Source organism: Larus michahellis, chromosome 6, assembly GCF_964199755.1.
Source record: "Larus michahellis chromosome 6, bLarMic1.1, whole genome shotgun sequence".
In the NCBI taxonomy this organism is placed as follows: Eukaryota; Metazoa; Chordata; class Aves; order Charadriiformes; family Laridae; genus Larus; species Larus michahellis.
Window position 1 is genome coordinate 18,556,250 of NC_133901.1, and position 12,793 is coordinate 18,569,042.

The window sequence follows — 12,793 nt, forward strand, 5'->3', positions numbered from 1 at the left end:
GCAGTTACATGGACATTGCTAAGGATCTTGGCATCACTTAGGAAAGGTTTTCTATGATTGTTATGTTAATTCATACAGGTAAATAGCCTGTGGAATTATCACTGAAGAATGCCATTTATGGATCAAGGCTATACTCTGCTCAGAACTATACACAACCAAGGTTAAGATCCACTATTTAACGCTGACCAATATTATCCTTACAGCCCCATAACCAGTTGTTTTAGAACAAAAAAAGTTTCCCCAAACAAAGCATCAGCATCAAATATACCCAGGTTCGTAGCAGAAGGAAAAGGAGTTTGCTCACTTGAGGAGTTAGAGAGACAGATTTAAAAGCCCCTGGCATGGAAGTGAACATGCATTCAGCTAATGCATAATAGTTTAAATCTTGCTTTCTGGAATAAAAGTTATTTGAAACATAGTATATAGATTTAAAGAAACGTCTTGCATTCTGACAAATAAGGAAGAGCAGTGTCCAGCTTACCCATTTGCATCACAACTATTTTTTTTCCTTCTCCCTAGGCTTGTTTTGCCCCAAAATGTAACACACAACATCTGGGTTCACATAGAAGAGAACTACAGAAATAATAATTCAAATGTTGTATGTAAATTACCTTGAATGTGGCAAATGCATCTGAAGCAATGTCAAACGTCGACATTTCCACGTATCTGAAGAAATCATAGAATTGTTCTGACCACAAGATTATTTTAGCAAGTGGTTCATGCCTGATGCATTCTCTAAGCATTATTCCACAATTTAGAGCAATTTCTGGAGATTCGTACCTATTTAAAAAAAAAAAAACCACGAAGATTCTTTATAAATACTTTCACAAGTTAGCCTTGCCGCACCATACTACTAATTACGGTTTTCAGTGCTATCAAGTAAACAAAAACTCAAAAAATTAGAGGTGCTTACTTCTGCATTAAACTCCACTTTTAAACACTTCTATGAAATATTACTGAAATCATTGCCAATTAAATGCCAAATTCTAGGCAATACAAATGACTTTCGCAAACCAAGAAACAAGACTAAATAAAAATACTTGCTTCATACTCAAAATCAGTTTTCTTTTTTCATATTGGTGGGATTGCAGACATCTGGAAAAGCAGTAAGTGACTTCTGTCTTGAAAGCGGTTTGCTTAAACATGACCGCAATTTACATAAGACTACGCATAATATGAGCATGAAGGGTTAATAATACTGAACATAAATTCATGTCTCCTCTTTCATTAAACTCTTTTTCAGCATCACTGGCTACTCTACACATCCCAGGCTTCAAGCTTGAACTGCTGGCAACAGCGTCCTCTGATTGTAAGGACAATATTGAACACCTTTCTCCGCGCCCAAGTCGTTATTGCTTCTAGCAAAGCATCCACACATCCTTACAAGAAGCCTCTGGAACACATCCATCACCGATTTGATGGAAGTGATGAAGCCATCCCTGATGGCTTAGAAATTGTCGTTGCACTTCCTTGGCAGGCTTTCTTGCTCAAATACTACAGAGTTCTCTCAGCTGATTTTAGCATATGCCAACAGCAGCTGTCAAAATCTCACAATAGTGTGTTTGAAGACACATTTGATAGAAATACACCTTTGTATTGCTTTCCCAAGCAAGCTAATAGTAGAACCCTGGAAGAAGATGGGACTGCCTTTCCAAACCAAGAGCTCATCTCAGCATGTTGCAATATAAGCTATCCCAGTCTACAGAAAAGTTATGTCTGTCGTTCCTACCTGGTTCTGGAGCAGTCAACGCTTCTTGTATAACCTTCCTGCCTTCCATCTAAACAATCTTTAGTCCTATACCACTGGAAGCTAATTCAAATTCACCAGAACAATTCAGGAGCAAAGTATCACTGTGCATACTAAGTACTAACTACATTACCATACAAAAGCATTTTCTTACGAATTAATTTTCATGTTAAATCCTGCAATACTTTCCCATTTAACCTGTCATGGAGATTTGGAAACTACTGAACTTTTTGCAACTTACCCCATAGTTTAAATTTACATAAATTTGCCTCAGTTGGATACCAGATGTAACATTAAAGTCATTAAAGCTAACTAAATGCCCATTTCAAACATCCTGACTTATGAATATGGGTTTCAACAATCCCTGTCAAAATAACGCTCTCTGAAGAGTGACAACACAGACTAAAAATTAGGACGAATGTGTTACAGCCCCCATTCAGTCACATATCAATGAGAGCATGCCGAGAACGTAGTTTTATCTCTCTGCACCCTCAAAATCAGGGCTGTAATGCGGGGGAAAAAAAAAGCCAAAACGACAAAGCACTTCTGGCAGACAAGCGTACACCTTACATTCGTACGAATTGAAGCAAACATTCCGTACCGCTTCTGGTGTGAAATCTTGGGAGTCAGCATGAAACTCAAAGATGTAAAACTCCGCTTTCTCCACAGAGAAAGTTTCTTGCATGATCCACTTTCCAGTGGCTTACACGAATGGCCAAGATTAGGTAAACACATTGAGATGTCACAATGAATTAGCCTAATATGCCACGTATGTGGCAGGTTAGTCAGCATCTCTAATTACTACTACGAAGTAGGAGGAGGGAAAAGGAAAAACACAATAAAGCTTCCTGTTTAAACATTAAAAATATACTTGATTATTCCCACATCTCAGTGCTACCAACAGAACAGAGGTAAGTAGTCACTGAGAAGTATGGACATCCTCTGGCTGTCCCAGGAGGTGGAATAAATACTCATCAACTGCAGTAAGCCTAACTTAGCAGCTTTAACAAAAATTATAAAACTAGCACTTGAAATAGCCGCATTTTTGAAATGGTTTATTAGTATTTGACGAACTTTTCTACCCCAAACACATTGGAATTGCAATTTTTAGAACTTTCCTAATTAACATTACTAGAAACGTCAGCAATTCTTTTTAAATTCTCTTTTTTAAAAAAAGAATAATCTTGTTTTAACCTGAAAATGTTAATAACACCTCTCTGCTTTCACGTTTGAGACCCACAGCTCTACACGTGCAACCACGTATTCAGTATGGCATGATTCTCCAACATCCAGCACACCAAATACAAGAACAGAGGAAGAAAGAGCCATCTGGTATGCACCATATGCCCCAAATCATTCTTTCTTTGGTCAAATTTGAGTGGATGCATTTGTGTCACTACAGGTATATAAGTCACTATGAATAAAAAGTCTAAGACCAAACTAAGAGCAGGGGATAGGACAGAGAACTGGAAGTGACCAATGGTTAAAGGAAAAAAACAGCCTTTAACTCTTGATGAAGGAGTAAGTTCACAAGGGAATAGTTTAAATAAGATGAAATAATATTCTGAAAGGAAAACGTCTGCGCTGCCCCAGTAATAATATTTTAGGCCACTAGCAGTTGTCAATTTTCAGTCATATTTCACACAAAAGTATATTTTTGGTGGTTTATTACTCAAGTTTTCCTTTACTTAGGGGAATTACAGGCCCTAAGATAAAAAAAAAAAGCATACTGCAAAGGAAGAAAAAAAAAAAAACACATTTCAGAGCTCACTGCTTCTCCATGAATTTTAAAACTTCTTACTTCATGTAAAAGTGTATTTATGTATGTGTACATACCCTTTTAATAGCATGAACAATATATTCTGTTGAGTGCAGATGTATTCGACTGTGGGAGTTCTTGTACCAATTTGCCTTCTGAGAATGTTGTTGAAAATTTGCGCAACATCTTTTTTGCCCTGTCAAAAACATTAGGAGTTAAACACATAATATTCAAGTCCACTTGACGAATAACAATTAAACATTATCATTTCATACATTCATACCGTGTGAGTTCTGCAGATCAAATATTCTCTTTCTTTATGCTTATTTCAAATATGCCAAAGCACTCAAAACATCACGTCACAGCCAGATCATGGGTGATTTACATTAAGAAGCAAAGCCAGTTGATGTTTCATCAGATACTTCTACGTAGCATCAGTCCCCTGGGCTTGTTTTATACTTGTTTCTGCTAATAACATACCAGTTTTTAACTGTGCTCTTGCCTGAAAGTGTGCTTCTTCAATAATCCCTTCTCCTCTCCCCTGGTCTAGGAACACGTAATGCCACCATTAAGAGCACTTCTGACTGCAGTGTTAACATCCAACTTAAAACTGTAACTTACGGAAGCTACATAAATAAATAAAAACTACAAAGGGAAATCATCCGCTGACCTAAAATGCATGTCTCCCATTTTTTAATTGACAAAAAAAGTATAAATAAGACCAGGATGCTGGAATTCAGCACAGATTATACACCAGAAAATGCACAAGGATAGCACCAGACAGTATAAAAGCAGCTGGAAGTGTTCTCTTTGTTCAATATATAAACATTTCCTATTTTTATCTTCTGTCAGGACATAGCTACTGACATCTAACAAAAAACGGTTATTAATCTAAGCACTTTTTACTGTCATTCACATGCACTATTTAAAACCCAGATTTCTGCAATTAACTTGCCATTTTGGATTGCCATAAAGACAACTTCAGGACAACGTGTTACCAGATCTAATCCAGAAAAAGCCCAGGCAAACTTGTGCTAAGCCCAGGCTTGCGAATAAAGGCCTGTTAAGCAACTCCACCTGAAGGGTCCCTGAATGTTACGCACGAATAATGTTTCTTGACAATCTCGAGCTGTACTATAAATGCCCCGAGTAACATCAGCAAGCTGTTGTCTAAACTGCAAGGTACATTTAAGTAGGAAGAATTTTAAAAACAGCAGCAATTATTCAAAATTATTTCCGTTTTCTAATCGAGAATACTGCATAAGAAAAAAATTGAATGTTTCTAAAAATGTAGGAGGACTGTAGTTTTACAAATGGCATGTTTGTGAATTACCACGGACAGTTTTGTTAGAGTGTTGTTTTCAGGATATAAGAGTTTGTTTGTAAATGCTTGTTTTCTCAATTACAATTCCATTGAAAGCCAGCCCAAAGCAACACCAGAACTCTTTGTTCCGAAATGAGTAGAGCAGTGTTTCCAGAAATTGCTTTACTCAAACTCCACATAATATAGTCATCAACTCTCATTCAGTAACATTGCCAATTTTGCGCTGGATCTCACAATTTGCTTTGGATTCCCCAGCAAGAACAGCGTTTCCTTATTATGCACATGATTGAACTGATAGTGGTACACAGTAATACCAAGGCTAGTTATTGTTAGAAGGATGTTATTACTAAGTGATCTCATGGCCTGACAAGGGCAAACAGACACCGAACCCTGTGCCAATAGTCACGACTGCGAGAGGTGAGGGGGAGACTGTGCTAGTATTGTCTTCCCAGCAGAAGGATTCAGGCTCCCTTATGCAAAAGGCGTTTTTGTTTTGTTTTTTCTGCATTAAAAAAAAAAAAAATCCAAGAAAAAAAAACCCCACAGTTCCACAAGGGATACCATCTCTCCTACAGACATGCCGGCAAAAATCAGCAGGGAGATAACTGGTAAATTTATAAGACTGGTAAGTAGATAGTTGCGTTGACCACTTTACTTGGAAAGAAGGCTTCCAGATACGTGTTTCATTTTCCAGATATGGGTTTCATTCAGGCCTTTACAAACAGCAAGGTCTGGACAGTCAGGCAATTTCTTAATTAAAACAGAAAATTTGTTACTTTTCTGTTTTTGTTTTGTTTTTTTTTTTTTAACCATACTATTCACATGCAAATACATTTAAAACAGTTTAAGAGTCAGAGTGAACAGTCCCTGTCTATTAATTAGCTGTCTATTCCTGTTCTACAAGGAAACCCTCTTCAGAAATGAGTGAAGTTCTTGACCAAAAAAGACGAGATTCACTTCATCGCTGAATGACCTCAAGCTGTGGTGGGGCACCAGAAGGAATAAATGCTAGACTTACTCTTCAAGTTGAAGAATCAACAGGAAACCAAGTTCGTATCTCCACCGGTAATGGAGAAATCCTCTCCATGCAGTAACACCCAACCATAGGGATTTGGGATATCAAAGCCAACATCTGATTGACTTTGTAACAGCTGGGAAGCTAGTGTAGGTTTGGAGCATAGGTGTGTTGACATCAATTCTAGGTAATAACAATAGCTGGACAGTCTGCCAGATCCCATCCTTAAAAAGCACACGTGGTCCAGCCTAGAAAGCGGCATGAGTGACGTTCTCTCTCAAGGGGGAACCGTCATATCCTCGTGTAACAAAGCAGCAGAAAGTCCACAAGCAGGAAACTACTTGCAATCTTTTCAAGTCCCCTTAGAATAAAATGAATAGTTCTCCTTAATGAGAGCAAGCCTGTACAAATTGTTATCATTCTTCATTACCAGGAGATAATGAAGGTTTCCTTCACTAATAACTGGGCTGAGTAAACACCAAGCTGATAAGAATCTAGAGGTCAGCAGAATCCAGATGACGTTTCATGATTTCCTTTCTTCAGCAATTAATGGCCATCACATTTCAGCATTCCCTCTCAGCTTTCCCAGGTCTCCTTGCTTATTTAACAACCTGAATGTTTTATGGTTGGTATAAACAGTTGTGTGGGTAGGGAAAAAATACCACTGTATTATAATTAAACAAAAATCAGAGGGAGTTATGGGTGGGGTGGAGGGGAGAGAAGAAAGAACAGGGAAGAAAGCCATTGTTTTTGGAATGTCATGCTACAATAGGACTTTAAACTGTTGTGTTTGCATTGTGAACAACTTGTTTATCAACAATACAATTTTTAAGCAACCTTAAGTGGGATGATCTTTATGGTCACGGATGTGGAGTGAGATACGTGGGGTTTGGCTCCTTTCCTAGACAACCGCATTCTTCTTGTGGGACCTCAGCAAAAATAGGAAAATCCCACTGTACTGCAATTTCTTATCACTAAATAGGGTGATTTTTCACTATGGCAATGTGAAGCTAAATTATTCTATGTGATGTTGCAAATGCCAGATAGAGGTTTATCTAGAGATATGTTTAAATACAAATAAGTACTGCTATTTTGAAGTAATCAATAAAAACTTGGGTTTGTTGCTTTTTTAGTAAACAGAAAAAAACCACAAGGAAAATAGAAAAAAGATTGCATCACTTGTTTCTAAAGAGAGAGATAAATAGTGGACTGTTATTAAAAATAACAGCTTTACCTTAAATATTTAAAATTCTTCATAAATGTTGCAATAATTCTCTTACTTTTCCAAGTAATTTAATTTAACGAGATGAGAATATAGACACACCTTGTAGTATGATAGTTTGTGTTCACTATGGTATTACTGCTTAGAGATTAACCCTCCTGGGTACACAACAATTAAGAATTATCCCATAGTTTCAAGAGAACCGTATCATCAGGATTAGAGGTTTATCTACTTCAATTTTGTGTGGTTTATGTGCCTAAATTCACAGATTTCATATTCTGTATTTGCTTAATTTTCCAGGTAGTCTGGAATGAGTTCTCTCTCTAATGGTTTTGTCCCTGCCAGAAAAAGAAAGCTGAAGATCAAACGATGTCTGAACCAATTAAAGTGGCAGGAATTCCGATGTGTTTATTTTAACATACGCAATATAAGAAATGCCAAACTTCGTTCCTTACCTCAAAATCGATTAGCTGCAAGTCGGCTACTAGGGTACTAAGAAGACCACTGTTGTACAGCTCTTGAGCAAGCTGTGCCACAGCTTCTGTCTGTGGTTCTTTTTCATTTGTGCCATACAAGATTTCTTTCATGGCAACAAGGTTTTTTGAGACCTCCTCAGTGGCCTAAAGAAAATGGGGGAAAAAAAAAAAAATACAGTTAGAGCACAACGTCATTTGTTTTTGTAACTGCACACTCTTATTCTTAGAATCTGCGAGCTTCCATTAAGGGGAAAAAAAATAATCAGGAAATGACAACCTGTTAAAAAAAAAAAAAAAGATAATCTTTCTGCAAATGAGACAGTTATGTGTTATTAAAAAAAAAAAAAAAGCAGAGGCAAGACATACGCAATTTATTTGACAAGTTAGCAAAAGTAAAAATCTCTTCCTTTTTACTGACTTTAAACTTCCCATTCAAAAATCCCCTGAAGTGGGATGAAAAGAACCCAACAAAATTTCCGTTCTGTAAAACAGAGGTACGCAGGATCAGGTTGGAAAACATGACACGGAGACACATGCCTGTCCTAGTGAACTGCAGATGCACCCCCTCCTACAGATTTTGCACTCGTCAGGTTTTGTCAAATACTAGGCTCCCATTCCGGGCAGCAGGGATGAAATTTTTCCTTCATAACTAACAAAACCTCAAAGAGGACCTCCTTCCATTTTCAGGTTATTTCAGAATAGAAGAACAAACTGGCAAATAGACCCAGAAAGAGGTACGCTCAAAAGAACACAGTGATACAGGAGACAATTAAAAGCCTAAGATGCTTCTAATTTGAAGTCCATCTTACAGAAGACAGACAGGTCTGACGTCTCACTTAGGGAAGCCAGATGGGCTGGGGCAGTACTTAGATGTAGCAGTGGAAGCAGAGTTATCTCATGAGTAAAGCTAAAAAAAAAAAAGAAATCAACAAGAACACTTCTGAAGACCCACTTCTGAATCATAAAACACAGTTATCTTGGAAAAAAAAGAACTACTCCTTTCAATATATATATATGTTTACGTACCTTGAGGGCAAAACGCTGAGAATGATCATCATAAATAGCTGGTTTAATTATATTGTATTAGTTCTTAACGTGCCTAAAAAGTAAGTACACTAATTTTTAGTAATTAGATGAACCTGCCAACGAGGTATGCATACACTTTAATGTAAAGTATTTATGATTGGTAGCATGTGGAAAACTAACGAAGTGAAAAAATTATCACTTCCTGGATATTGTTTTTCTTATAAGGGGTATGTAAAAAGATTTCTCGCTTGTGCATTATATCTAGAGAGGTTTAAGATCAGCATGACCCATGCACTATTCAAGCCAAAGCCATTCCAGCTTTGCTAGGTATGCAAGTAAGGATTCCATAACCTTTAAGGAGGCTCCATATCATTTTTAGCTCCTCCACAACTTTCCACTCCCCGCTCCCTCTCTCTCCTTGCTAATTGCAGTTCCTAGTCCCAGTTGGCTCCACCTTAATTGAAATTCCAAAGGATTTTCTGTGCACTGTTAGTAGGACAGCAAGAAGCAGGTGCTCAATATGACTGCTTAGATTCATGACAGCTCCTGAAGACGTAAAATGAGAAAGCCAGCTCACCATATTGTAGTAGTATTACACACACGACTGTTCTATTACTTTAAAATTCAGAAGAAATATCTCTTTACTAGGAAAAGAAGAGGAACATCTGTCAAATGCGGAGATATGAAGAGATGCCTCTGATGTATGGCTACCAAGAAAAGAGGAAGCAGTAATAAAAATTCTACTGCAGTTTGTCCCTGCACACTAATTTAGAAAGCAAGATGAAAGAGGAAGAAAGGCAGAGGTTCAAGGAACTACCTATTTTAAGTAAGATGATGGCAATATTGAGGGCGTGCCTGCAATTAAGAATGCCAGTGGAGAATTTTTCATACCAAAACCCCAGAAAAATGAACAATCCTCCCAAAACTTTAATAATCACACTTGAAGGCTTTCCCTCACCACCACACAAAGAAAGATGCTACTAATGGAAATGCTTACAAACCAGACAGAAAAAAAAATAGTGTTTCCAAACACCAAGTGCAAAAAATAGCCTTCTGGCCTAACATGAACATACAACTCAGTAACTTCAAGAAGAGACATCAGGACTTAGATTTATTTGTTATGCTCTTCACAACTGTCAAGACATCTGAATGTGCTTCACTTGAACTTGGAAGTGCTAACAGTTAGAGACACAGAAACGTAGAACAGCTTAGGTTGGGAGGTACCTCAGGAGGTCATCGGGTCCAACCACCTGCTCAAGGCAAGGCCAACCTCAGAATCCATCAGGTTGATCAGGCTCATAGCCAGCCATGCTCTGAAAACCGCCACGGATGGACACTCCACAACCTCTCCAGGCAACCCGTACCAATGTCTGACCACCTCCATCATGGAAAGAGACTTGCTCGTACCGCTTCAACTTAGGCCAAACTATCTCTTCTGGATACATACTACAAATACAGAAATATGAGGTCTTTGATAGTATTCTATCAATAACCAAGGTCTTTTTATACACTACACTTCTATAAAATATTACATTGCTATATTCCCTCCTCTTCTACTCTAAAACTCAACATCAAAAGGACTAGAAAAACTCTTACAAACTTGTTCTAGAATCTCTCTACTCTTCTATATTCCATGAACTCTCATATTCCAAATACATGATGTACAGAGCTAATTTTGCCATTTCAGATGCAGAATGGAACTGAGCTACACTGAAAAATATAATGCTACATTAAATATCGATGTTAAGAGCTAAGTGAAAAACTACCAAAAACATTTGAGAAAGATGAGAAGACTAGCTCGCACTATGTGCGAGATTTCCTGAGATACTGAGTTCTAAATAATTGCCTAATGCACTGCTTTCTTTTAACAGGAAAAAAAAAATCTCTAGAGAAAAATCAAAATGCACAACGTAAGCAGAGCATACATTATGTATACAGAATATATATATTTCTTCTACATATTACGGTCTATAAATATATGTTTATATATTAAAAATATACTAAAATATATTTTTATATATATTAAAATCATATATCTATTCTCAGTACTGAGAAGGTGCAATCTTGGAGCAACTGCAGTTTTAGAGAAAAATTTCTGTGACAAGTCACATTTGAAATTCAATGGTGTCAGACAACCAATACCATTTGAGGACAAGTCAAACTATAAAAGTAAAATGTAAAGTAAGGAAAACGAAGAAAGCATTTACTTCTCTATTTGTATCAAAGACAGGAAAATATTATTTAAAATATCAACAGATATCATGAAGTCACAGGCATGATTGTCCCACCAGAATCAGCTGCATGTCTTTACAGCGATGAACCACTACAGTTTATTCCAATGTCTAGGGTATTTCCAAAATTTACTGTTTCCTTAAATGTTAAGCAGTGCAAATAGATTTGTACAGCTGGAGTATTTAAGTTTTATGAAGCAACACTGGCCTTTACTTAGAGAAATGGTAGAAAAAGCTAAGAACACATGGTGAATCCTGAAGTATTTAAGATGCATTCAGCATCAGGTCTATGGCTAAGGGTTCTATCCACATTGATAATGCAGTGATATAAACTGCACTATTAATGAAAACATCTATCAAAAACATAAATTAGCTTTAGTTTTAAGCCTGTCTTGATGAATATGTTTACTAGTCTAGAGCAGTATCTATCGTAAAAACACCATTTAATAATCCTATTTAAATTTATTGGATTTCAAAACACAAAAACATACAATGCTGTAAGTATATGATTATCTACATCAGTGCCACCAGTTTATTATAAAGGCCAAAAATTATCACATTATTTTTTAGCAGACATCTAGCATGAAGGTATCACTAAAGAGCTAAGTTCAAGTAGAAGAGACGCACGTCTTCTCACCCACTACTGCCAGAAGCAACCCCAACTTTACCCCTCGAGTAACAGCCCCATGCAGTAGGCAAGGCAGATTACTTAACCTTTTGCCTTCTTTCAACCATGAATTAATTGTAAGCACGTGCATAACAAATTTAAAATTTTACTGCTTTGTAAATAACAGCGTTAACTCATTTCAACTCAGAATTAAATCTGATCTACGCCTATGGCAACAGGACGCGATACCACCACATTCTGACAGCTGAATCAGAACAGCGTGTTGCATTATCCCATACATACAGTATACTGTCCATCTTACAGAACAGGTAACTTAAAGAAGAGAGACCAACCATGCCTGCAATAGTCAACCCACACGGGTTAACGACATAGTTGAAACAATTATCCGAAAACCAAAACCGGAGCTGCTCTGAGCAGGTTAACCCAAGGTCAGAGGGGAGGGAAGAACAAGTTTATTACATGAGTAAATATTTACCTTCACGACAGTAAATGTGTGCCACAAACCAAGTGAACTGGTAGTATAAAAATAAATGCTGATGTCAGCCAAAGAGGAGGAAGAGATGCGAATAAAAGACTAACTAGTGGGCTAGACCAAGGGTACGTCCCACTTATATGAATGGAGTTTTCCTTCCCTTTAGCCCCCCCTTTCTGAAAAACACAAGCAACGGAAAGCTAATAGCATATGTGATGAACACGTTTTCAGTTATAAAGCACTTGTTATTTCAAGTTTCTCTTCCAAAATACTACCAGACAGCAAGCTATCGCCTCTATCCTGAGTCCAAGACTGCAGCCAACAAGCAGCCGGTGCCGCGGTACAGGGGGCAGGCCGGCAGCAGCGAGACACAGCCCAGCTTCTACAGCCACTTCAGGTCTCCGCTCCTAAGCGGGTACCACGAAATTAAACCACATTTCAAAATGACCTGGAGAATTACCTGGTTAATTTTTCTCCAGTATTCACAGAGATCAAAAAAAAAAAAAAGAAAAAAGTAGATTAACATGCAACTAGAATTCACATTTTGATTATAAAGTACGTACAGGAACACACACTGTCCAAGCTTTAAAAATCTTTCTTACTTACTTTGCTTTTTCTTCCTCTCACAAAATATTAAAGGTTTTAAATTTCTGTCTAAGCACTGAAAAAGACTGAGGTATTCTGTTGAAACATAATTAATTACACTTTTCATTTCTAGGGAAAATTATTTGTCTAGTTTTCTTACAAATCTGTATTTCCAAGTGTGTTAGGAAACTTTCAAAAAGCATCCTTTACACAGCAAACTAAATCTTTTCATAACAGCGTTGTGCTGCTACTGCATGGTAGGAACTACATATTAAAAACACTGCAGTAGAAAAGGCATTAGTTTGTCT

The 12,793-nt window shown here is 37.3% G+C and overlaps 1 protein-coding gene across 3 annotated transcripts in view; it reads right to left on the reverse strand.

Annotated features, from left to right (window-relative positions):
• Positions 1-12,793, reverse strand: part of CAB39 (calcium binding protein 39) — a 43,068-nt gene that overhangs the window by 5,389 nt on the left and 24,886 nt on the right. For all 3 annotated transcript variants that reach the window (XM_074591492.1, XM_074591494.1, XM_074591493.1), the window contains exons 3-5: positions 7,523-7,687; positions 3,584-3,702; positions 612-780 (exon numbers count right to left, since the gene is read on the reverse strand). In XM_074591492.1, the coding sequence (XP_074447593.1) occupies positions 612-780; positions 3,584-3,702; positions 7,523-7,687 (453 nt within the window). The remainder of the gene's footprint in view (positions 1-611; positions 781-3,583; positions 3,703-7,522; positions 7,688-12,793) is intronic.